The following is a 27,829-nucleotide window of genomic DNA, read 5'->3' as shown; positions in this document are numbered from 1 at the left end:
TGGACAGGTCTCCAGTCAATCATTCACACTCACACCTACGGCCAATTTAGAAGCACCAATGAACCTAACCAGCATGTCTTTGGATGGTGGGAGGAAGCTGGAGTACCTGGAGAGAACCCACGCAGACACAAGGAGAACATTCAAACTCCACACAGAAAGAAAGGCCCCAGTCGGCCGCTAGATTCAAACCCAGAACCTTCTTGCTTCGTGGTTAGCACTGATGCCTAGCGCCAACCACGAAGCACCACACCACTGTACCGCCCTCAGAGGCTTTAAATGAGAAAATAACATCCACACCGTATATTATTAAAGTACTTGTTCAGTGTTGCAGGTGTTCAAACATTATTGAATTGGTCTTTCATTGTGTGATTCATCTGTACTGTCCATAGGACTAACTCATAACGCAAGTTAGACATCTTGATGCTCCAGACCTTTGCTTGAGAAAATGTTCCCTCACTCTCTTTGAATTTTAATTGAATAGCCCTCGGGTAGACACATACGCATATGGCTATGGTTCTTTAATGTTTGTATTAGACCTTGTAGTCCTGGAACCACGGCCCATCTAGTTTTCCCAGTCAGTGCTCACTATTTTCAATTTTAAATGGACTGTGTGTGGACTCAAAGAGCACATTTCAGCCCAGGCAGGAAAAAGTGCTTTTTTAAAATGCCTCTCACACGCTGGTGGTGAGCGTCTCTGCACGAGGACGCGTGGATTCATGACGGTCACAGCTTTAATGGAACATTTATTAACTACTAATTGTATAATCTGGTCGGTTTTTATATCCAGTATCGGATAAATGTGGCGGGCTGCTCATTTGCCGGCAGAAGTAAATCTGTGTCTACTATAAATCAATGATCAGGAACGTAAACCTTTACGTCGTTTGTCTCTTGAATTTATCAGGTATTTGCATGACAGGTGAGAGGTGAAAAATATATATGTTTTCAAGTTATCATAAACACCCATAAATTACGTTCAAGGCAACATTTAAAACGGGGAAAAGGCTGGTTGTCTCGAAGCAGGCTGCGCAAAGTTATCATCCATCACGCTGTCAAGATATCTGCCCTGACATGCAGTTGAAAGTCAAGGTAAGATTGGATTGGATGGGATTCGTGCCGAAAAGAAACTTTAAAACAAAACTGTATACACCTTCTCTTGGTTTCTTCCGCCCTTTCTCACCCTTGCCGACTGCGCGGTTTTAATTCATCTTGCTTTTTGCTCTTCCCTCTCTTGATTAATCTTCATTCCTCTGCCGCATTTCATTCGAATAGTTTATCTTCTCCAGGCTTTGCCGAGGATGACTCCCATCCAGAGAGAGAAGGAGATGATGAGTGTGCCTCGCCTAAGTGGCTGCAATCAATTGTGATTAGTGGCTGCTGCTACTTTTTGAGAGGAGCACATCAAAGTTTTATTATTGGGTGTCAGAGTGGGCGAGACGGGGTGGGGCGGGGGTAATTACACTCTTATAACCAACCTCCTCCCCACTCTAGGTGAAGTTCGGGCTTCTAAGCAGTGGTTACCGCCTAAATCCAGAATATGGGAGTGTTTAGCATTGATTCAGTTTTAAGACTCTATCACATACAGCTCACTTTACTTGGTGTTTTTTTTATATATATATTCTGTACTGATTTAATCACCTTTATTCAACTCAAAACGATGTAATGCACAGTCCTTCTGTTTTATTAATTTCAGTTTTTATGGAAAGCCAGTGTATGTAATGCCTATTTACAGCCATGGCCATTTCTGACAGTATATAGTTTACAGTATATAGTATATATAGGCAGCGTTTCACCTCCCTTTCACCTCCCAAAGCGCAGGACCAATAGACTGAGGAAGTCCTTTGTCTCTCGTGCCATCAAACTGTTCAACCACTCACTTGGGGGGAGGAGGACAAACAGAAAAGAAACTGAAGGACAGAGGGGGCAGCCAGGTTTCCCTTCCACTGAATAATCTGCAATAATAGGGTGCAATGAAAATGTGCGGTCTGTTTTTTCTTTCTCCTTAAGAATGTGTAATAACTTAAGAATGTGCAATTGGGTGTTGGGTATTTGGGGATTATTCATTCGTTTTCTATCCAGTTCTTGTACATGTATGTCCGACAGTGCTGTACGCGATGGAGATCTCAATTTCCCTGCGGATCAATAAAGTTGTCTGTCTGTCTGTCTGTCTATCTATCTATCCAGTTTGTTTAAGATGGATAACACGCACTTCTCATGTATTTTCTAAAATACCCAGCAAGCTTTGCTTGACTGGAAAGTCAGTTGAAATGTTCTCACCGGCAAAGCACATTTTTCACATTTTCTGGATGCACAGTCTAATAAATATTCTTATATTTATATAGTGCTTTTCCACCTGTTGGTACTCAAAGTGCTTTACAGTTACAGTGGTACATGTACCCAGTGTTTCCAACAATATTTCACAATATAAGACCCTGGCGCCTGTCTTAAATAAATAAAGCCTGTATTTATGATGTTATCCCAACTATTGAAAACTATTTATACAGTATATAGCACATAGAATAAGATCATGCATTTTCTATCAGTCCATCTTTGAATTACCGTAATACCGATGGTGGATTTAGTGACAAATAGCAGCAGCCTGTTTCAGTTCATATACATTAACAAATTGCTGTTAAACGTTTCTTTCTATGGACAAATGTATGTAAGATTAAATAAAGTCTCAGCCAATAAATCTAATTTATAGTAAACAGTTGATTTTCAAGCTAACTTTGCTAGCTAGGGCTTATAAAGTTTAGCTAGCTGTTTACGTTACATCCGGAGTCGCTTCCTCCGGGTTTTGAGTGACTCTCTTTAAATAATTTTAAATCTCAATGGTCTAAAAAATCAAGAGCACAAACATCGGGTTTTAAAAAGTGTCAATAGCGTAAATTGTTATGTGAACAACACAAATAGCTTCTCATGCTACGTGAGTTGTCCGAGCTGCTTTCTCCGTCAGGTTAAATTCAGCATATCACACAAATCTGCTTTCCTTTTGCTTTTTTTTTTTTTTTTTAATTTAAACATAGGCTCAAATACAAGTGAGTCACAGTAAAATTATTTGGTGTACTTGCTTGTGTTGTATACTCCCCCCTCAAAGCCACCTCATTAAGCTGTTTTCACATAAATCCTTCCACCCCGGACCTCGCTGGCCTTCAGTGGACAGATCACCCACTGCTAAAGAAGCTGCTACTCCTCCCCTCCTCCACGGGAGTACAAGGGCACTGCTTGAGTGTGAGTGCTCTTCTTGGCCTTTTTTTTATACAAGTGACCGTGTGGGTGTATATTTGAAGGAGAAGATATTCTGTGTTTCCTTTAGTGAGCGATATCGAAAAGTGCGCATGAGCTCATTGCCCACATATCTGATATAATAACACAGGAAGAGCTAACAAAATCAAGGTGTTGAGAATACGGTTTTGTCTTCTTAAACAAAAGAGGTTTGAAATGTGTTGCTACAGTATTAATAGATGCATTAGTTCATTGAGCGCATTCATGCTGCAAGGCCAAACAGTTTTGCACAGGCTCTAGTGGGTTTACAGCAAATGTGAGGTGTCCGAATTGTTACCAAATACAAAGCTTGATTTTAATTAATGCAGCCTAATGGAAGAACTTTGAATATGTGCTTAATGCAAAGTTGATTTACAGATACATATCGTCGCTAACAGCCTACCTCTTTACAGGAGTCTAATGCAATGCAATGCAAAAGCGCTAAAACTGTAAATCTAATTGAAATAATATTATCTGCTGATAAGCTGTTGGTAATGTAATTCTCTCAGTTAAACATATGGCAGTCTGAGCTACAGCCTAGCATCTGGGAGTTTACTACTACTCACTTTGAATGGAGAACAACAGCATTCACGCACTAAAGGTCATCGTTGCATGAAAACATCACCATCTGTGCGCACGCCTGTTGTTAACAATAGTGAAAACAAAAGCGTGTACTAAAGCGTCATATGCTGTTGTCCTTCAACAGAAGTAAATTGCTGCAGATCGAGAGTCAGGTGAAAATGACAAGCCAGGGTTCGTATACTGGGAACGTCTTTGGGCCAGAATATACCGTTTATTTATTTAAGGCAGCGCTGGGGACTTGCAGGTCTGGAAGCACCAGTTTCATTCGCATTTATTCATCAGAGGAGTGGTGAGTTAAAAGAGGTATGAAATGGCCTGATTATCTCATCAGGGGGTATCTAAGCTTTGAGACAGAAAAGTTACAAACTGCGAGTGAGGAGTTGGGAAGCTGTGGCTGTTTACAAGGCAGGAAGGGCTTACCGAAAGACATGCAATCTATATATATATTAGGGTTTACTTATGATTAATTAATTACAAATTAAATTTAATCTCAGTTTGCATTCCAAACAACGCGGAACTTTTGTCAGTGCACGATTTCCTGGTACACCGATTACACTGATGCACACGTCAGAGCTCGGCTAACGGCTACCAAAATGGAGGATTGGATAAAATTGGATTTTTTACCATTTAAAGTCAATATGTCCTGAAAAAGTACTTAAAGTACTTAAAATGGCACTTTAATTTTAGGTCTGTTCAGTTTTGGCCAGGGATATTTTATTTCTTTTTTCTATTGTTTTGAATTGAAATGCAATTAAATGCCTTTTTTCCAGACATTTAAAGAGCTTGAGTTTACAATATTCATGTCTGTGTGTATTGTTTGATTCAGGCGTCCACTAAAATTCATTTAAATTAAAAAATGTTGCTTTTTGGACCAAATATTGTTATGTGATTAAAATGCGATTAATCGAGATTAATTAATTACAAAGCCTCTAACTGATTCGATTTTCTTTTAATCGAGTTCCACCCGAGTTCCACCCGAGTTCCACCCCTAACACATATATATATGTATGTATATGTATGAGATTTACACTGTACACACTGTAGGCTCCAGTACTTTTGGAGCTTGACACATATTAGAAACTAAAATGAACTCAGGAAGTGTCGGCCTCTGCTGCTGGTCCCTGCTAAATCGCCAGAAAAGCCCTTGAAATATACATTACACAGATGCGTTTTTCAGTATGTGGAGCTTTGGTGCACAGACAGTGTGGTAGAATGAAATGCAGCTCTCACGATTCTCCTTTCAACATGAATAAAACTGATTAAGCCGAATAAAATGGCTTACGGAAAGCATACAAGCCGCTTTTGGTGAACAGAAGGATGACCAATGAGGAACTGAAGCCACTTTTAAAGCACTCCTCCCTTTCCCTCTCCTTGCCCTCTCTCGCATTCCATCTCACACTCACCAACATAATCCGCCACTGTGGATTCAAACCGAGATGGCAGATGTGATATTTTGAAGGGGGCTATGTTGTTTGGAGGCTGCCTGGTGGAGGTTATGTCATAATGAAGCAGTGCAGCTGCGGCGAGGATGCCTGGGAGGGATCGCAAGAGATCAAGGAGCCCCCCCGTCAAAGAAGAACACCGTGCCCTTGACAGTCAGCTTGTGGGAGTCGGCTCACCACCGGGGCTCGGCACAACAGCAGATAAATACCAAGTTCGGTTTAGCATACGCACGAGGGCATTCTGCAAGCGTGCCCTTGTGTAGCATGTGGAAGGGAGTGCATGTACAGTTTGTGGGCACGCATGAAGTCTCAACTCAGAAAAGGTGCAAAGATCAGATCATATCGGAGAGATCCAGCTAATTATGCTAAACCAAGCTTAATAGTTTGTCGATTTTGTCAAAGTGTGCCGGTACTTTAATTTACATTTCTATAAAAGATTTTTCTCTTTTCAAGTTGTGTCTTACTGTGTTCTACCAGTGTGTCATCCTCATTGTTTTAAGATTATATTGTCTTGTTCCGGTATGAGCACTCATTTAAACACAAATCCTATGGAAAATAATAATTAAATGCCACTCAATTATCAGTTCTTTGTTGAGATTTAGTGCCATTAATGAAAACTGGTAATACTATGACTTAATACAAGTCTGAATTCTGAGTGTTTGTTTCACTCCCTCTGCTTTTCCTTCAAAATGTTGGGGAATGCATCTTTGTTCAGAGCCAGAGCGTGGGAGTAAGGTTAGTTACACATACACATGATCACGGTGTAGGTCGGGTTGAGAGAGCAGCGAGAGGATCGGTAGCAAAACAGCAACTAAAATAACTCCACGTCACCGTTCGAGCCTCTGTATTTTTTTTTTTCCCCGAGGTAAATGAGAGTGAAGCAGCGTTCACGTCTGCTGCTGTCTGATGCATTTACCTTGTTCCTTTGATTAACCAGCTAATACAACAAGTACTGTTGTGATTGCATTGATTGCAGTGTTTCTAGTAGTGATTAAAAAGCGACAGCGTCATGTACAGCTGTCTGGGTTGGAGCAGAAACACATGGTTTGTGTGTTTGTTTGATTTGGTCTGCTAAACTAATTAATAACTTCTCTAAACTTCAAGCTGCAATCTCAAAGGCTAAATGACTGGTAAATCACTGTGGATGTCTGTGACGACATTCCCTGAAGGAATACTGTATTAATTCACTGCTAATGTCTATAAACATTGCATATCAATACAGAATGCAAAACTGACGATGAGCTCAGATATTGCTGCTAATGTAAACAAACATTTCTACTGCTGCAGTTTCACATTGAAATCATTTAACTGGTAAAAAACAAATGTTATTTTATGAAGTAGCCACAGGAAATACAGTGTGTTTTGTGAGTAAGCTTAGCATTAGCTGCAATTGGCCTAGGCAGCTGGGGAATGACATTAAGCACATGTCCTCTACTCTTCTCTCTCTGGCACCAAGCTCCTATCCTCTAATTTATTTTCTCTGGCACCGTGCTCCTGTCCTCTAATTTCTTTTCTCTGGCACCGAAATTCTATCCTCTAATTTCTTTTCTCTGGCACCGAAGTTCTATCCTCTAATTTCTTTTTTCTGGCACTGAGCTCCTGTCCTCTAATTTCTTTTCTCTGGCACCGAGCTCCTGTCCTCTAATTTCTTTTCTCTGGCACTGAGCTCCTATCCTCTAATTTCTTTTCTCTGGCCCCAGAGCTCCTATCCTCTAATTTCTTTCCTCTCGCACCGAGCTCCTATCCTCTAATTTCTTTCCTCTCGCACCGAGCTCCTAACCTCTAATTTCTTTTCTAATTTCTTCTCTATTACTACTCATGCAACTCTCTGGTACTACTGAATAGCATGTTAACTGCTGTGTGTCCCTCTTTTCCCCTCCCCTCCTCGTCCTCCATCTTCTTGCGAGTGTCTACATCCGTGGTCCTCATCAACCTGCCCAGTCTTCATAGCCTCCTGCAGTTATCCACTCCTACCTGAATGAACAATTCTCCAACCTGCCTATGATACTGCTTATATTCAGTAATTAAAGCAGCTAACTCACCTGTAATAGAACAACTACTGTCACTAACAGCTTTATTTATATTCACTATCAAACTGTCATATAACATCATCAGCTATATGTTGTATTTGTATCACCATCAGATTCTACATGTACGCTTTTAGTCAGATGTATGTATCTATGAAAGATGTATATTTATATCATTCCTCCACTCCTCTCTCTTCTCTCTTTTCTGTCTCTACCCGGCTGACCTTAGGCAGATGGGTCCCTCCATATGAGCTTAAGGTTCTGCTCAAGTTTTCTTCCTGTTAAAAGGGATTTTTCCTTGCCATCGTCACCTTTGTGCTTGCTCTGGGGGTTTCAGACCGGATTCTGTAATGCGCCTTGAGACAATTTGTATTGTTGTAAATAAAACTGAATTGAACTGAATTGAGCATTTGCCACTAACATTCTTCAAAATTACAGAGTGTCCACAAAACAAGACGGCGGCCATTTTTACCATTTATTATTTTTTTTTTATCAGTTGGAAATAACGCGAGGGGTAATGGAACAAGAAGGAGCAGCCGCAGTGAGCTGTTAGATGAAGAGCTGCACACCTCAGACGTCTCAGCCAACACCTTTCCCGGTGCCCTGCTGTTTGCAGACTCATGCTGTGTGCAGCATAAAACCAGTTTCTCACAGAACAATGGCCGGTTATTGTCTTGACTTCTTTATTAAAGTGACACTGGTTTGTTTTGTTCACCCCAGGAAATCAGGGACCTGTTGTATTATGCCGCCTTCAAATGAGGTAGTGTTTGCCGTGTTCAAGGAGGTGGATGATAAGATGATATAACGTAATTTAGTTAAATTAATTTGATTCAATTTTACACGCCTGAGGAAAATGTTGATATTTTCAACAACCTCATTCATTCATTATGCTTAAGCTTTTCCTTCATTAAGTTGCCCATTTGTTGTTAGCTTGCTAGACTGTTGCCTCGGTGGATTCTGGATGCCAACCGTTGCCTAGCAGGGTTGTTACGGCAGATGCTAGCAGTTGAACTGTAAGCATTTTGTGTACACACCTCGAAGGCAGCATTAAACTGCATTTGGTGTTACCATGAGTAACAACCGAAATGACTGAAAACTCAACATAATAACATTAAAGAAGTGGATTCATTCATTCATTTTCTGTAGCTGCCTGTCCTCTGGAGCGTCCTTATGTACAGATTGCATGTATATGAACATATATTCTGAAGGGCTGGGCTTGAAAACTACTCCAACTGCTGAACACAATACACTAAAATAATTAATGCGTCAGCCAGCAACACCATGTTATACAGTTACAGAGGTCTACATCATGTTATGAGGAGGTCAACGTTCTGCACAGGAGGGCCTAAGAAACATAATTAAAGTAACCAGAATGTGGCACGACAGAGTAAAGAGTATGTCCACCTAAACTCGGCTAATTAGAGCCGGGGCACGATAACTGGGCAGGATAAGAATAAACACACAGGTCATTAAATGTTTAGGGATATGAGCCGCTTTTATTAAGGCAGACACACTGAAAGCTAAACATGTTCGGTAGCTTGCATTAACCTCGTTCTCTATTAATCCGGGCGGCAGACATGTGGGTCAAACTTAATGCCGCTCCCTGCAAGTGCAAGTAACATAAGAGAATATTAATTAACGTGACACAACTACACCGCTGGCTCCTTTCTCAAGGTTCAGTTAAATTACACATTTTATGGTGTTTGTCTTAACGCTTGTATCCTCCTAGTAAATTCATAAATAATACATCGGATGTGTAATTGTAGGCAAATTAAATAAATAAATGCATCATCAACGCTGACGGCCGTGTCATGTGACCGTATCAAAAGGCTGTAATCAAACACATTTGATATCCACCACATAAAGACATGGAGGACTTCTTTCTTGCAGCAGGCGGTATGTGCAGCGGGCTGCAGCCTACTCTCTCCTCTTCAAAGACAAATAAAAGTGGCAGATACATACAGAATATCTAGCAGCGTAATGCCAGGTCAAAAGGCAACGGTCCACTTGACTTTTATTCTGAAGCTAAACATGGTTCGCTGTTAGAACTTTCTCAGGTCAAACGCTGCATTCATGCTAAGGAATTCTACAGTCTCTTGGAGCTCTAGGCGAAAATTAACCAACATTGCAGAACAAATAAGCCTTTTATTCCCCATCTAGTGTCCTATGAAATGATAGTTTAACACAACAGACCGTAAGCTGAATGGTTGTTTAGTGTTCTTTTAGCTTCCTAGCTAAGCTAACAAGCAGACTATCTGTGGTGTCTCGAGTCCTGCAGGCAGTGCACACACAAGACCTAACCCTAACCCTAACCCTCGACCTAACCTAACCCTAACCCTGGTTACACACATCAGAGCTGGATAAACTGCTCCGCCTGCTAAGTTAACTAATGTCAGCCGTCAAAGAATCATCAAACTAAGCAAAGTAGTGATGCTGCCGGAAGTTATTTTGTAGTTAAGGCTAAACAAGTCAGCTATTTAATAATCATCGTCATGTGCTTCAGAGCAGAGGGATATGTTCGTCTCAGTTTGAACTGGGTTCTGTTCTTACACTTAACTACTCTAAGGAGTCACGCTCAGGACACGTAACGGGACATAGTGTGTGTTGAGTGTCAGGTGGGGCTCATATTGCCACTGCTGCAGTTTAAAGTTTGTCAGCCGTCAGAGGTCCCTAATGGCTGTTGGGCCCCAGGCAGCTGCCCGTTGACAAGCTGCGCCTCTGCTTCCTTGTCCGGACATTATTCTACGATAATTAGCTCTTTAGCTAGGTTTATACTGGATGTGTGGTTTAATTGTGTATAGTCCCTAGAAACCGACTGCGCCCGGCGCATACATATGGTCCCAGGATCTGCCGGAACAGCCCAAACAAGCCGCTATTAATAAAGCTGGGCTTCGTTACGCCTTTACACTGACTCTGCAACATATTCTTAGACCTCTGCAGTCAACGTAGAAGTCTTGTCTTTATAATGAAACAATAATTATACAGCTAAACATTGTAGTTGATCTGATATACTCCACTATTTTGTCATTTTTGTGTCTGCAAATGAGACCTGTAGGTTTTAAGGGGAAACATCCTGCCCCTGTGTTCAGGTAAAATACTCAACAACCAAAACCAGCAGAACAACAGCTTGTTGAATACACGCTGCTAGTCCATTCTGTTCCATTGTGCTCTGTTGAAAGTGAAAATATAAAATTGAATAAAATCATATAAGAGGCTGTCAGCGGGTACGGCCGGGTTCCTCGCAAGTGTGCGCGTTGCTTTCTTCCACTCAGACAAAAGCAGATGTACTCACCCGAAACCACAAAAGGGACCAACCCCAGGACACCACACGTGGCAGTGAAAACACGAATAATGACGGATAATACTCACGCCTCATGTCTCTGAAGTAAATCGTCTGTCTGTTGGGGTTGAGCAGCTGGATGACGGAGTCGTCGTTGTTCTTCACCCGACAGCTGATGATCGCCATGTCCCCCTCCACCACGGACACGTTGTCCGTCACCAGGTTCTGACTCACCACTAGGACGACACACAGAGACAGGGACGTATAAGTGACGTTCAGGTGAAGGGGGGTTTAAAGACAACAAGGTGTCAACTAAAATATTTTTAAATAAGCCCCCCCTTATCGGACTGAATGACTCAGTTGTGCGAATGGAAAGCATGCGGCGTGTGCGGCTACAGAAATAACTCACACGTGTGTGATTAATGGGTAAGCAGGGGGAGAACAAAGCGTGGGTCGGGGGCCATCTGAAGATAAGCGTGGGATGTCACGAGACGATTAAAAGGACGGCGTGGCAGTAAGGAAAGCATTTACGCTGCACAAAACTATCTTCCTTTAATGCTCAGTTAACCTCTTCTGGATAAATCTGGTCCCGGGACGTAAACATATGCAACTAAAAACAGCATAGAGTCCATAAAAAGATAAAAGTCAATGGATTCATGATGTTGTGTTAATGTTGGGGGTGTAATACTTTGCTTTTTCTTCGTCCATAAATCAAACGACTTAATTGTACTTGCTAAAGAGTTTGAGTATAATCTAATATTTAATGAGTGGTACCACAAAGGAAAAAATAGCACTGAGTCAAAAGTAGACTGTAGCTCAGTTAGCCGGTGGCTAGAGAAAAATTGGTCATGGCCGTCATCAGTCATCAGTCTCCACTTAGAACGCTGCACTTCCTGGTCTCACAAACAATATCTCTGCCTGAAGAATGAAAAATGTTTTTTCTTTCTTTCTTTCCAGCTCTGCGCTGCTTTGATTTGGAAGACTGCAGTAATAAGATCTCAGACGTTGCTTTAGGGCAGCGTCTATTGTTGCAGATGACGGTGAGCCCTGAGTGGTTTTGGTTTATTTCAAATGATCGCCACAAAAACCAACACCGGGCGGCTTGCCGGCGGTGGCCGCTAGTTATCTCCGTTCCCCGGTGTGTCCGTGTGTGCTCGAGGCGACCAGCGCAGTTTCGAATCAGAAATTCACGATAAGAGCAAATTGTAACACGTAAGATCACAAAACTGGAAAGAAGGTGCACGAACACAGGAGTGGCCGTGACTGCTACGCCAGCAGCTCAAATATGTTCAGCCTGGTACAACATAACACCAAGTATTGTGTGCTATGAGTAAGCATTTTGTGTGTTTGATTTAAGTTCATAACCTTGATGAAGGGCAACACAGTGATGTGGTGGTGTGGCACATAATGTTGCTGAACCTAGACCTGAGCAACTGCAGCAACCCCAGATCATAGCACTGCCCCCACAGGCTTGTACAGTAGACACTAGGCATGATGGTTGCATCACTTCATCTGCCTCTCTTCTTACCCTGATGCCCCCATCACTCTGGAACAGGGTAAATCTGGACTCATCAGACCACATGACCTTCTTCCATTGCTCCAGAGTCCAATCTTTATGCTCCCTAGCAAACTGAAGCCTTTATTTCCGGTTAGCCTCACTGATTAGTGGTTTTCTTAAGGCTACACAGCTGTTCAGTCCCAATCCCTTGAGTTCCCTTCACACTGTACGTGTCAAAATGCTCTTACTTTCACTATTAAACATAGCCCTGAGTTCTACTGTTGTTTTTCTTCCAATTGATTTCACCAAACGTTTAAGTGATGACAGATCACCATCAATCAGGATTTTTTTCCGACCACATTTCTTCCTGGAAGACGATGGTTCTCCACTATCCTTCCAGTTTTTAATAATGCGTTGGACAGTTCTTAACCCAGTTTTAGTAGCTTCTACAATCTTCTTAGATGTTTTCTCTGCTTGATGCATGCCAACGATTTGAGAGAAGAATGAGAAGCTACTCATTGCATCAGTTGGGGTTAAATAACTTCCCGGTGGCAATTTTCTTCTTTTTTTGGCCAGGCAGTGTATATTACACATCGACTGAGGGTCGGCGGGCATCGTGTCGTAGATGCGGCGAGCTGCTACAGAGTTGTTTGCCTTCCGCCGTGACACTCAACTCAACTCAACTCAACTTTATTTATAAAGCCCTTTAAAACAGCTGTGGCTGACACAAAGTGCTATACATAAAAATACAACCTAAAATACAAGACATCAAACATAAGAGACAATATAAAAGCAATAAAAACACTCTGCACTCTATACCATGCAGATAAAACACTGAACTGTCGGAGCTCACGCCCCACATTCGTCATTCGCTATATTGTGCAATCTGAGACAAACGCCGCAACACACTACCCTCCTCTGCGTTGACGAGCGGATGGACCTGCCCACCGGTTCAGTCTCGGCTGGCCAGCGCCGCTTTGGATTGGTTTTAATTGAATTAAATGGAGGATCGCGTTGCAGCAGAAGCAGCAGCATCGCACCTAATAAGTATGAGAGATATTATGAACAGGTGGTTCAAAGTGAGGCTTCAACTTACTAATGAGTCTGAAGGTTCTTATTATATTTAATTCTAAAGGATTGCTGCTGATAGTGCAGTGGAAGCATGTTGCCCTATGTTGGGAAATCACACCAAGGTGCCGAGCTAAATAAATACAGAATTTGCAAATAAATGTAGACTGCTAGTGTTGCTCCTTTAAAGTAAAAGAGGCTTGAAGCGTGGAGAAAACTTATAGATAAAGTCTTTGTAAGCCCTCCCCCCACCCCTTATGCTTTCCCTCCTACATGGTTATGAAAATAGAATCACAAATGCGTGTTCTCAGAGAGGCTAAAAGGGCCGACTCAGGGGTGGAGAATGGGGGTGAGAAGCGAAAGGAAACTAAAGAATCGCAGGAAACATCAACTGCTAATTTGCATGCCTCAGTTGTCAAGCACCTCTAAATATCCCTGCCATTTAGAAGACAAGGCGGATGAGGTGGGACGAGAGAAATTGCATCCTCTGATGCTGACAGATAAAGATAGACAGCTTAACAAACGAGATTCAAATCAGCATCCCTCGGTGGCCTGAACGCGGCCCTAAATAAATGAACCTCGCCGTCTTTAATATTCACGACCGAGCCTCATTTTTCAAAGATGTGCCGAGGTGGGCGGTGGGCCGGGCATCTGGTTATGATAATACGCTTACATACTACAAAACGCATTTCAAGGCATCCACTGAAGGTTACAAGGCAGCAGCGGGGCGCTGCAAGGTGTCTGCTAAGTTGTGTTTTAAGTCAGTGGAAGTAGTCGCAAGGACATCAAACGGTGGCCGCCTTGTCAGCCGCTTAATTGTTCCCGTTGTGCGAAATAAACAAGTCTGACACGCGGGAAGACGGAGCGAGGAGGTGGAGGAGCTTTACACTAATTAATGGCCAACAACAACCATGTGTCGCGGCCCCCTAGGACGCTGTCAGAGGAGCTTCACAAAAGCGCTGCTGACATCACGGTGGGCAAAAGCCGCTTGAATCTGGAGCATGAAGCTTTTTTAACATTTCAAAGAATGTTTTTTTTTTTTTTTTTTTTTTGGTATTGAACGCTTGGTGTGTGGGGGAGTGTCAGAAGGCCAAGGCGGAAAATGAAAAGGAAAAGAAAACAAGAGTCAAAGCTTGCAAGAGCTGTATTATCTGCAGAATATGACCTGCAGAGGTTCTGAAGGATTTACTTCATTTATGATGAGTCAAATGACCGATCAGGCATAACATTATGACCACCTAATTCCTAATATTGTGTAGGTCTCCCTTGTGGTGACTCATCAGATAATGGGCATGGGCCTTCTGAGGGTGTCCTGTGGTGTCTGGCAACTGAATGTTGTTAGTTGGGGGGGATTTGAGGGGAGGGGCCTCTGTGGATCATCCCACAGATACTTGATCAGTTTGGGATCTAGTGAATTTGGAGGCCAGGTCAACACCTTGTGCTGTTCTTCATGTTTTTTTGAGTTGTTCCTAAAGTGTTTTTGTGGCTGCATCCTGCTGGGGATGGCTGCTGCCATCAAGGAGTCTCATTGCTATGGGGTGGGGGTGCCTGGTCTGGTCTAGGTGGGTGCTACATGTCTGAGTATCCACACAAATGAAAGCCAGGTCTAAAAGTTTCCCAGAAGAACACTGAATCATCACAAGATGGTCAATGTTATTTACTTCTCCAGTCAGTGGTCATAATGTTCTGAGTGATTGGCGTATGTTTTATTTCACTTGAATATTTTCTTTCTTTTCTCTTTTAGCTAAAAAGTTCTATTTTGACTTTTCTAAACTAGACTTGCAGGAGAACAATGCTTTAAATTCAGTCACTATTTAGATTCATTCAGTTATTGGCAATTGTGATGGATTTCAATCTAACTGACAATTATAAGGGTAATTAAACTTTCAGATAATTGATGGTAACTAAGTCAGTCTTGCAGATTACGGTAATTATTATTATTATTATTCTTTTGAAGCCCTGACTCGATCGGCTTGCTCTCCCGTCTAAAGCACAGAGTAAACTATACGAGAACAAAAAAGAAAAGATTACTTTTTTGTCCAAACAGAACGTTTTACACATCACCAGTCACCCATTTGTTCCAAAAACAGCTGTTCGGATGTCACTGTGACATAAAAATATATCTTTGTGATCGCAGAACAAATGTGCACATTGTGTGTTGTTTCTCCAGCACCTGTGACGGCTTCACGGAAGTCGCTCGCGGAGCCCCCCTCGCGCGAGAGACAACTCGTCAAGAAGTGCGGCAATTGTTGGAGCGCCACATTTACCAAGCGAGGGGGCAAGAGTGCAGGAATAATGATACGCCTCCTTCAAACAAAAGTCTCACGCTGAAGCTTTTAGCGAGACACGTTCCCCGGCCGCCGACGACTAGTGTAATAACGGCGGAAGATAAACCTTCATAACCGAAACAGGCATTACGATAATGGCACGCCGGAGACGGTGGGAGTGATATGTAATTGCTAGTCTGAGCCGCACTTAATGCATTCCCTCCAAATGTTTAAAATCTATCATTTAATTTGCCTGTTTTTCCATTAGAAATGAGCGCACAAATAATAATAATGATAATAAAAAAAATTGTTGTTGATTTCAGCCGTTGGCCATCCGTGTCAAAAAGTGGAAGCAGCCAATCCCAGATTAAAGTTGTCAGACAATAACGATTCACACTGCACCGTGCCAAGGTAGCCTGAGGCCCAAATTCACTGAGACAGGAAAGGAAGGAGAAAAAATATATGCCATGTTCCGTTTGCTAACAGCTGCATATTGCCATTTGATTCAGTAAGAGATGTATATTAAGTTGGGTCACGCAGATGGCCGCCATGACAGTTACAGCGTCTGTAATACAGACATCAAACCGAATTGGCACATGGATATGTTCTTCTTCACCAGACGAGCCTTGTAAATTTTGTTCCCTACATAATAAAAACACTTGGTTGTTGGATATCAAATATTAATCCAAGCATCAGCCTGTCAATGTATCTTTTCTCTATACCAGCTCTCCCCGTGGTGTTATTAGTAGTAATAGCACTAGTATTGCATTTTTCATTTCATGAATTTATTCACTCCCCGTCTCAATCAGAAACATGACGCAAGGCGCTGTAATCCTAAACAGCGCGCTACGTTCCTCTCCGCTCGCGTATTTAACATTTGTGCGCCCGCGCCGCTCCCCGCACAGCTTGCGATCACCAAAACCAATCGAGGGATATTAATTTCCCTTTGACATTTCTCGGTACACGTGTATCCCGGCGCATTGCTTAAGCGAACGACGCGCAATCATCTTCTCCTTTGTTGTCTCGGCGCGGCCCCTGCTGATAAAATGACAAATCTTGTGCGCGTCGGGGGCCGGGGCATGTATGCCGCGTGTGTGTTGTGGTGTGAGGGCTGTGTTTTGCCAATGTCTGATTGCAGTCAGTCCCGTCTGATTGCATGTTTTCACAGATTTGTGTGAGCGGGGCTGATTGTACGGTGTGACTCCGTGTTCGCCGCAAGAAGCTGATTTCTGAACAAGTGCATGAGTGGCATTAGTGTCTCTTGCGTCACTCTTTGCCATATTAATAGGTAGACCGTCCACAGTGATAGATGGGTATAAGGAAGCACTACAGGAGATATTCCAAGTTATATTGTTGGTTTTGAATATTATTTGAAAGTTAAAAGACTGTACTTTCATAGCTAAAAAAAAACACCATTCAACAGAGCAAGAAATGTGTGCAATCAAATGCGTGGAAGTTTGAAACAAAACCTCAGGTTACCTGAACTTATCTGGACAAGAAAACAATTTCCTAGGACTTTTTTGAACCCTACGCCATAGCCTACGCCAGACGAGGAAAGAAACTTCTCCCTTGTTCAACCTCCTACACAACATCTACTCTGGATGTCCTCTCGACGTTCTGAGCTGCAGTGATTTCACTGAAAGTTACTGTTGATTTCTAAACTTCAACCCCAACATAACCTTCTCAGTTCCATTCGCAAAGCTGGTGTTGGGACCTGAACCTGGTGGTGAGCGATGGAAGCTCACCATGCATAACCAAGTTCTAACCACATGGCTTTCTTTCGTCTTGGAAACAAAGGAAAGCACTGAAAACCTCAAGTCCCACAATCCTCCAGGTGTGAAAACTGATCCAATTTCCTGAGACTTTCTGGACGTTGCACATCTAAATCTGTCAAATCTAATCGCTCAAGCCTAATTTAAAGTATGCATTTGTTGTAAAAACGTAGCTACAAACCCTACGCCGTAGCCTTCGGCGCAACCTGATATGTCTCAGCAGCCAGACGAAGAAAGAAACTTCTCCCTTGTTCAACCTCCTACGCAACATCTACTCTGGATGTCCTCCCGATGTTCTGAGCTGCAGTGATTTCACTGAAAGTTACTGTTGATTTCTAAACTTCAACCCCAACATGACCTTCTCAGTTCCATTCGCCAGTATGTGAACTACAGAGCGAAGCTGGTGTTGGGACCTGAACCTGGTGGTGAGCGATGGAAGCTCACCATGCATAACCAAGTTCTAACCGCATGGCTTTCTTTCGTCTTGGAAACAAAGGAAAGCACTGAAAACCTCAAGTCCCACAATCCTCCAGGTGTGAAAACCGATCCAAACCTCAATATTTAGTGCCCTTAGTACACAGGCACTGGAAACGGCATCGACGCTCCAATGCACATGGATGCATTCTTTCACCAGCGTAGCCCCCTACGGTGTACAGTGTAGACGGTGCACACGTAGTATCAACGGGAGTATCATTTGAGATTAATGCTTTCCACCAGGTTGAATTTGTTCCTAGGTTTGTGAACTATTTCCAGCTGAAACAAACCATTGCTAGGCACAAGTTGCATGGGGTGGATGCAGCCGAGGAAAATGCTGGTGCTTTGACACCAGAGGTTCATGTCCTGAATTTTCTAATGTAAAATATAAATTGTTGTGGAAGTTTTTTCCTCTGCTGCTGGTGAAGAATGAAATAGAGGCTTCTGCCGGCCGACAAGGTTTTATTTTCTTTGCAAAGAAAAGGTCAATCAACACGCGAGCGGTCAAAAGTGAAGAAAGACCCCGAATGTGGGGAAACCTAAACATTTATACCAGAGGAACACCCCTTTTGCATCCCTTTGTCTGCTGCAGGGGTCAGTCCCTCCAGGAGGTCTTGCCACACCCTTCTGTCTATTGCAGGTATCGACGCCGACCCCCCATTGGTGTGTTTTACACCTGAGGTATCCTGCAGGAAGTGCAAGGCCGAGTCCAGACATTGCAATCCACATAGACAAAAGGGCCCAGTATTTCACGTTAGGAAGGGGGAGGTAAGCCATCTCTAGTGGCTGAGACAAAGAAATTGAATTTACCATTACAAAATACAAACTCATTAGAGAATTCAGACCCAAAGGTCTAAGCCAGTTCTGTTACCAACATATTTGGATGTGTTGAACATATGTGAAACTGGTAATTAAAAATAAGCATGTCTTGATATATTTGATATATAAATAGACATCCGTGGCAGGATATCTGAACTGCCAGCGATGCATGTGTTGAGGCAAAGAATTAAACTCACACCGTGAATTACCAATAAATATGCCGGCTTTAATTAACCGAGTAAGGCCCGGCGACAGAGCTGTGACAGAGCTCTTCTGTGCTGAGACGCTGTGAGAACAGCGTTTCTTTTTTTCTTTTTTTTTTCTTTCATACCATTTAAACTTCTTGGGGAGCATAAATCTGGGACTTTGCTGAATGTTTCCAATAGCGGCAACTCTGAGCACTATAAAGCTTTATGAGGCCGACGTTATCACAAGAGTGGCTATAAATGACATAATATTTCAAGAGGGCTCTTAGCAATGGAAAAGCAGAAAGTTAACCAAACGTTGAGTGTGCCGCTGTGTGCTCTGAAGCCCAGCTAAACACAATCATCAACAAGTCACCTTGAGAGAGATGTAGACTGTACAATGAGGTCTGGAGCTGGAGCAACCAAATGAGCAGTCGTGCCGTGCAGCTGAAGTCTTGGCCATTCTAGTCGTTTCTACACGCACTACTTTCACGATCTACCGCTCAATCACGATCAACGTATCCCCTGATGTAGAGAAGTGGATGTTTGCAATAGTTATTTTAGTACTTTTCCTGTTATCTCTTCTAAATAAGTCATATGTCTGATCTTCTGACCGCTTGTCTTTTGTGTCTATAAAGATATCTTTTTCACAGACAGGTCTTGGCACTTGTACAAGACAAAAAAAAGAAAAAGAAAAAAGCAGCAAAGCAGTGGAAACCTATGACTTTGCTTTTCAGAATGCATTTGATGCGATCGGAGAGAGCCGAATTCGGAGCCTGTCATTCCAACGGCAATCCGCGAAGAACAGAGCAGCCCTTCAACCGAGCCGCTCGCCGCGCGAATGCTGTGTTAGTACAGCCGACTGACAGCCAGAGACAGCCGAGAAAAGGTCAAGATCCTTGTATGGCCCGACCACTTCAAACAGTGGAATCCCTCTTGGCGAGGATTTGAAAGAGGCAGTTCAGTTAATCTGTGTGTAGACCACGACTGTTCAGAGGGAAGTTCAAAGATATGACACATCTTTATTTATGGGAGATGATCCCGTCGGTCAGTTTAGTGATCAGACTCCACAATCAGTACGTTGATGCCTCTCATTATTATGCAAGTGCCATACTAAAGGTGAGATTATAATAAAAGGTAAAACAGACATGCATTATATATTGCTATATAATCAAATGGGCCTATATAGAGTCCAAAGGGAAAACGCTACAGCTTACTGTTGCATATAAACTGAAGAAATCAACACAGCATTTTATCGGTTCTCCATCACAGACGTGCACATTTTACAGCGTTTACCTGTTAAAGATTTATAGCTTTTGCCAAATAACTACAGAGGTGCTCGCAAATTTGCATTGTTCTAGCATTGATGTTTTGTGTACCTTTTAATGTGTTTCTGAGTTATAGCGAGCAGCCAACGGTTTTACAGAGCCCTAGTGGGTGGCACATTACAATGCATCACCAGCGTGACTGTTTCGCATTTTGTCATTAGCTGAAAATAAACAGCTGCCGTTTCTAAAATTCATAATCCGGAGTGGAGTAAATCAATCCATACAGCGACGGGGGCCCTACAGAGGTGACTGGGTAGCGTTACACTGGCGCTGCCGTGAATTTGTGCAAGATTTAAAGGCTGTATAGGAAAGGATGGCTGTTACAGATATGTCAATACACGCATCATACATTTACGCATCTTGCTATGGTAAGAAGAACTGTACCATATCACCTCTGTCTCTGTCTGTTTGCTCCTCACTTTTCTTGACAGTTTAAAGTTGTTTGGACTAGCAGTGGTCAAAAAGATATTTCGTCAGTGGGGCCTTTTGCTCTGACCCAGTTGTAACAACTATTTTGTCTGATCAACCTCAAACTAGGCAAACACATTGCAGAGGACCCTAGAAAGTGCTGTGCTGAGTTTAAAGTTGTTCAAACTAACGGTTCTCATATTTCGACTTGTGTATTCAGGAGGCTTTATATGGGTGGAGCCTATGTGGGCGGGGCTTAAGGAGGTTACATACTCCGCAAGAAGTCTGTTCTCGCAGCCCTCCTTTGGGAGTCTTCGCAGTTTGTTTGCGACACATCAACCGGCAGAACTTTTTTCTTGTGTGGTGTCTAGCAACTATTCTGTGATTGGTCAGAAATTGGAAGTGGGTGTGGTTAATGTGGAAAAGCGGCACTTGAGTTTCTTGCGAAGTACAAATTACCTGGCCAGAACGTTCTTGTTCTCGCAGCCCTAGGAGCAACCACAAATTTCTCACTCTCACGAAGTACGTAACAAGCTTTAAGCCACATCTGTTGCTAGGCAACATTTTGCTATACAAAGCGCAAGAAATAATATATAATATAATATAATATATGAGGGAATCTCTGCCTGCCTGTTGCTTTTATCCACAACTGTTTGTCTGATCTACTTTAAACTCAACAGGTTCATTGCTCCCCAGAAAGTGCGGAGTCATATTCTGCAGTCTTCATGTATCATCTAAAAGTCGTATCCTCAGAGGGCCTTTGGCTTTGTGTGGGCTGAGCCTAAGTCGGCAACGTTGCTAGGCAACGTCTTTAAACAAGTGCATCTCCTCTTTCATTTATCAGCGAGAAAGCAATACTTTGCCGTTCTGACAATTAAGTGCCTCGCTACCGTAAGAACAAATATATATATAATAGAACAGTATCACCCTTCCCAGCCTTCCGCTGCATTATTCAACCGTGTAATCCATAATACAACAAAACTAAAGCTGGTGATCGCAGGAAGCCCCTTTGAGATTCATTCAAACGTAAGATAATGCATCTTCTGTAACTGCTTGCCTTGTGAAGGGTCGCGAGAGGTGGGGTCCACCCCGGACATGTCTCCAGTCTATCTCAGGGCTAACACAGAGAGACAGACAACCATTCACACTCACACCTACGGCCAATTTAGAATCACCAATGAACCTAACCAGCATGTCTTTGGACGGTGGGAGGATGGATTCGAACCCAGAACTTTCACTCCGATAAGATAAGGCTGAATTGCTGATGAATCATCTGAAAGATTGAATGAACCTGGAGATCTAGATGGGTCAAACTTAAGACAGTTTCTTTTAAAACTCTAACAGTTATATTCACTGTGCCACAGATAATGATGCTAGATGAAAAGTCAGGGATCAACAAAGTGATTGCAAAATCATCCTGCGCAAAGCATGAACGCCTGTGCCCAATTTCATGGTAATCCATCTAACAGTGGCTGAGCTATTTCATTTCGGACCGACTGACCGACTCTGCCGCCCCCGCAGACGGTGTAAACCGCGAACGAAATCCTGCCGCACGCCTGCGTAAGCATTAAGGAAATATACTAAATGTCTCTCGCAGAAATATTCCTATAACCCCACCCGCACCACACAGACACACTCACACACAGTCTGCACCTCTCCCACTCATGCTCTGTGGAACAGTGGATTTGTGACACATTATGTAAGAACCGGGTGTGAAGAGCTTTGTAGGGTGTTACATGCCTGCAGTGAGCATGTAAGTCGCTTTTTGGTGCTGCTGCTGCTGCATGCTACACATAGCGGCTTTATCATGCTGACTGCTTTTAATGAGTGCGACACTCACTTTAACAAGGCAGTAAATAAAAGCACACATCGGCTGCAAGTATACTGCTGTATGTTTGCTCATGTACACAAAAAGTCTGCTCTCTTCGTTTGCATTCTGTTATCTCTTGTCCAACCACTACTGTATGTTTGTCCTTTGTTTTCTCTCGCCCTCCGGTATTTGCTGCCGTCTAAAAGCAGACACAGTTTCTGCAAACACCGACTCCAGCCATTACTGCTTTGAAAGAATATCATTAGATAAGTGGAGCCGCAATAACACAATACCTACATCAGTTTGCCACGGTGTTACTGTAATGTAAATGAGAGCCTTTGAGAAAATTGGGCAATTATGGAAGTGATGATTGATGAATATGAAACAGCTGTTGCAAACCTGTTCACTTGCTGCAAACACTTAGCTAAATAGATCTGAACAGGATTAAACAAAGAATCTGGAGGCTTCAACGTTCACTAGAACCGATTTAAGAGACCGCTCATACTCGGCAAGAAGCGAGACGTTCGTTCTCGCAGCCCTCGTTTGGGAGTTCTCGTAGCTTGTTCTCGACATATGAACGACACAGAACATTTTTCTTGTGTGGTGTTCCGCAACTGTTCTGTGATTGGTCAGAAACTGGAAGACATGAGTCACCATCTGGAGACCATGAATGTCCAAATGTCATGATCAGTAGTAAGGGTCGTGATGTGAAATTTGATGAACTGACGGATTCTATTGTCTCTTCTACTGGGTTGATTTAGGTGGTGATGATGATGATGCGACTCCAAAACAAACTGGTGTTATTTACTGTGTTTCATATTTGACATAAAGCGTAAGCAGACGCCGCTTTCTGCTGCACTTTCACATGAATGTACGCTCTTTTGCTCACCAAAGGCCACTTAACTTCAAGAGTACATCAAGTACACGTTTGAAAATAGGGAGGGCACAGCTGAAGCTCAGAAAGCCTGGCAACGCAGTCTCCCGATACGGCACGGAAAGGTTTCTGATCATTTCGGCACTGACACATGTCAGAGAGTGAGCCACACTTCAAACACAAGTTCATGTTTGTCACGAAATGGAACAAATATTTGATGTGAAATTGTTTGCAGTCGCCCAAAACTCAATAAAATAAGATTTTATTGCAGTGAATTAGGTTACTGAGATGCAGTATATTGACTTAAACAGTCATGTAAAACAAACAGTCAATCATTTGTAGAAACAGATGTATTTCATTTAATACAACAACCCTAACCCTAAAGGCTCATGTAAGGTACTGAAGGACTAGACGACCTAACCTACATACGTAGCCTACGTACAAATACTTTGTTACTGTACTTAAGTAGATTTTTCAGGTATCTGTACTTGAGTATTTCATTTTTTGACGACTTTTTACTTTTACTCCCTACATTTGTACACAAATATCTGTACTTTCTACTCCTTACATTGGAAAAACAGGCTCGTTTTACCCATCTTTTTGATCGTATATAGCTAACGCTAGCTAGCTCTCGGTTTAAAAAACAACAACCCAATAACCCTCAGTTTATTATTAAAAATGATCCAGATGCTCATGCAGGACCTCTGGTCAGTTCAGTCTAGATCATTCTGTCACTTTTTTCATTTTGCAAAATTATCACTGGATGAATTGTTTCATTAATGGCAAAATCGATTTTACTTTTTACTTAAGTACATTTCAGAGCCTGTACTTTCTTACTTTTACTTGAGTAAAGGAGTTGAATCAGTACTTTTACTTTTACCAGAGTATTTGTTTTTACACAAGTATCCGTACTTTTACTTAAGTACATAATGTGAATACTTTTGCCACCTCTGGCCTACGCTAATGTCAGCCATTTATACTTGTGCGCTCGTCAGTCTGGCTTGCTCTGTAAAAGCTCCACCCAAACGCTAGTTGGCATTGTGTCTTTTTTTTGCCAGTCGGGTTCACTTTCAACAATGGCGACTGAAACTTTCACCGAAATTTCACCAAAGACGAGTCATAGAAATGTTTGAACCTCCTCAGTTAACCTTTCCTCGATGTGTTCCATCTTTATTGATCCAAAACAATCAATTCGAAAATTGCGGAGATGGAGAAGCAGCCGGAAATACTACAGCGGAAACTACCAAGAGGACCAATCACAGCTCTTACGGTCTGTGTCGCTGTGGCCCGTAGTTACATTTCTGGTGAGGATAACGTCAGCTACGGCGCTAAGGTCTACGTAGGGTCTGGGTTGTCGCCATAGCTACAGCGTCAAATTGATGCAGAAGCCTAGTCCGCCTATAACCCTGGCCATGACACCACAGCAATTCTGTTTTCATAAAAGAGCAAACTTTTAAAGTTTAAGGATTTTTTTTTTTGCTTTTCCTCATCGACCACAAAATCCCCAACGGTTTATGAAATACAACCACCTTGACTGTCAGTTCAAAGAGTTCAAAGTGAAGCTTTGATTTGTGGCTAACATGCTGTCAAATCAAAATGTCATACATAACACCTGTTTTAATTTCACTACACTGGCTACCCATTCCTGCACGAGCAGATTTTAAAATTCTTCTTTTAGCCTATAAAGCACTAAACGGACTTGCACCTTCATATGTGTCAGACTTGGTAACCCCCTTCACCCCCTCGCGCCCATTGCGATCTCTGGATGCGGGCCTCCTGACAATTCCTAGGGTAAAAACCAAATCTGCAGGCCAGCGCTCCTTTGCTTTTAGAGCCCCATATTTGTGGAATAGTCTTCCATCGCATGTTAGGGAAGCCAGTTCCGCAAATATTTTCAAAAGCAAACTAAAAACCTTCCTCTTTTCAAAACACTATGGCCTACCCTATAACCCATGAATTGGTTCTTTTTCAGTGGTTTTACATTTGTTGTATATTTGTTTTACATTAGTTTTACATTTGTTTTACATTTGTTTATACTTGTTTTATATTTGTTTTACTGAAACTTTTATTTCTTGTTTTATTCTTCTTCATTTTAATTTATTACCCTAACTTATTGTTATTTGAATCCATGACTCCACATACACTACACTCATGTGGTTGCTCATGAGCTCATAGGGTATCTCTGTGTACAGTGTTTTGAGACCATGCTTATGGTGATACTGCACTCTAAATATCAATAAACTTAAACTTAAACTTAAACAGACATGTGGTAGACAAGGTGTAAAACGCGGATTAATTCGAAGCCCCATTTCTGAATATCAGACTAACTGAAGTCCGTCTGGTTTTCCGTCCAACACCTGCCGACGGCTCAGTAGCTTCACTAGCTAGCTGCTAACTTTGTGTGCATTTTGGTTCAACATAAACAGTTGCAGCCTGGAACACGAAAGCGAAAGCACCAGTTGCGAACTAAAAACAGGCTGAAATCATCATCAGATCCGCCGTTAATGCATCATGAATATTTGTGCAGCTGTAGGTGTTTCTGGAAAGCTTAGTGTAATTGCATAATATACATAACTTTAGGCTGAAACTAACGATGTTGCCGTTACCTACAGGAACACGCTGATGACTTGGCCTCATTAAGTTACGCTCTCACTGTCAGGATGTGTAAGCCGCTGCGCTCGTCTCCGACGGAGCCGTTACATAAACCAGGTGCATCATTTTACATAAGATTTCCTCCAAATTAACATCCAAAACAAGCTTCCCTCCCGTCTCTTCCTGTCTCTGCCCCGCTTCCCTCCTGCCTTTCATGCCCCGCTCTGCTCAGGGGGAGGCAGAGGGGAGGTATTGTACAGGAATCAAATAAAGAAATTGAGAAGTAAACAGAGGAGCGGCGAGGGAGGCAGGAAAGGGGGGGTGGACGGGTGGAAGGAGCGGCGGCGGCTGCTGGTTGGTGTCGCTAATGATGAGGAAAATGGAGGGTCATGTGGGAGCCATGGCTAGATGGAGAGAGAGAGAGAGCGAGGGAGAGAGAGGGAGTTGGTGCAGAATAGGAAGTCAAGATCACTTGAGTGGTGGGCGGATGCTTTTGTGCATACGTGCATCATCCTGGTGTGTTTTCTGTTGCGTGCGTTGACACGTGTTTATATGACACTGTGGCAGCCTTTACTTACATGAGTCAAACCAGGTTATGCACAAGCGTGAGGCCGCTTGTGTGTGTGTGTGTGTGTGTGTGTGTGTGTGTGTGTGTGAGCGCGCACGACACGCTGTGTGCGCGTAGGAGTGTAAAGGGGAGGGGGGTGGTGGCAGCCAAGTGATTAATGCGTCAGAGAGGCAGCTGCGGTCCGGGCTCACTCATTTGGAAATATCTTTCAGGGAAGAAAGACAAGAGCGGGAGAACGGCGGGGAAGCGGGAGGTGGAGGAGGAGGAAGAGGAGGAGGTGGTGGAGGAGGAGGAGATGCTTCTTCATCCCCGGCCAGATAAACAAAAGTAAGCTGAGAGCCTTTACCGGGGTCAGCGATGGAGAGAGGATTACAGAAGAGGGGAGGGAGGCAGAGGGCACTGCAGCGTCCTCCTGTCCTCCGTCGTATCGCGATTCATTAGTGTCACCTTTAAGCATCGATGCCTCTTCAGCTACTGAATATTTCTGAGAGTTGGTGACCAAAAAAATATATACAAAAATGACATATTTAAAGGGTGACTCTGGCTTTTTAAGTGGCGTGCTGGTTAGCACTGATGCCTCACTGCAAGAAGGTTCTGGGTTCTAGTCCAGGCCGACTTTCTTTGCATGTTCTCCCTGTGTCTGCGTGGGTTCTCTCCAGGTACTCCGGCTTCCTCCCACCGTCCAAAGACATGCTGGTTAGGTTAACTGGTGATTCACTTAATTAAATTGACCGGAGACCTGTCTAAGTTGTACCCCACCTCTCGCCCCGATGGCAGCTGGGATAGGCTCCCTCAGCTTTTTAGCATCTTGTAAATCAGTGATTCCCAATCTGGGGTACGCGTACCCCCAGGGGTACGCAAAGTGACGTAGGAGGTACGCGAAAGAGTTGATTCTGAACTCAGCCTGATAACATTTTGAAACTGAAAAAACGGGTTGTGTTCTCATTCTCCACCTAAATGAAAAATCAAAAGGCCGTTTTTCATGTGAATCAATTATGTTAATAGCTAGATTGTAGGACAACTGCCTTTGAAGCTATGTATCAGTTTGCCGCTAATGTAGCTAGCGCTAGGTCACCTAAATAAGAAAGACACCGATTCCCTGAAATGTCTGTGATTGGTGGGCGGGTGCAAATCTCCTGATGCTATAGCTATACTCGCTACAGTTATTTTCACCCCTGAAACAAGCAAATCTCGTTCTTGATTGGGTCTTATTAATTATGTCGTCAACAAGATTTCTTTTTTCAAAAGCGAACCGCTGTTGCTCACTGAAAATGCTGGTAAATAAATCTATTTTGTGAGAAATAATTCACTTTAAGAGATATGGGTGGTGGGGGTGGCGGCAGGCTCACAGACATTTCGTTTTCTAGCTGCTACAAGTGCGTAAGAGTAGGGGGTACATGGCTGGAGGTCAAATGTCTGAAGGGGTACGGCCGGGTGGTGAAAAAATTTAATAGAATGTACACTGATGTCTGGCTGTTTGATGGCACCTTCCGGGTAAAATGCACTAATGCACTATTGCCAACATCCTGTGACTTTGGAGCATCTCATGTATCCTATTTTGGCACTTTTGCAGC

At 42.9% G+C, this 27,829-nt stretch overlaps 1 protein-coding gene across 3 annotated transcripts in view; it reads right to left on the bottom strand.

Moving 5' to 3' along the window:
* Positions 1 to 27,829, bottom strand: part of cadm1a (cell adhesion molecule 1a) — a 390,389-nt gene that overhangs the window by 86,234 nt on the left and 276,326 nt on the right. For all 3 annotated transcript variants that reach the window (XM_084565221.1, XM_084565223.1, XM_084565222.1), the window contains one exon: positions 10,682 to 10,828. In XM_084565221.1, the coding sequence (XP_084421347.1) occupies positions 10,682 to 10,828 (147 nt within the window). The remainder of the gene's footprint in view (positions 1 to 10,681; positions 10,829 to 27,829) is intronic.

This window comes from Chelon labrosus (genome assembly GCF_963514085.1).
Source record: "Chelon labrosus genome assembly, chromosome: 17".
Lineage (NCBI taxonomy): Eukaryota > Metazoa > Chordata > Actinopteri > Mugiliformes > Mugilidae > Chelon > Chelon labrosus.
This window is presented reverse-complemented; position numbering and strand designations above follow the sequence as displayed.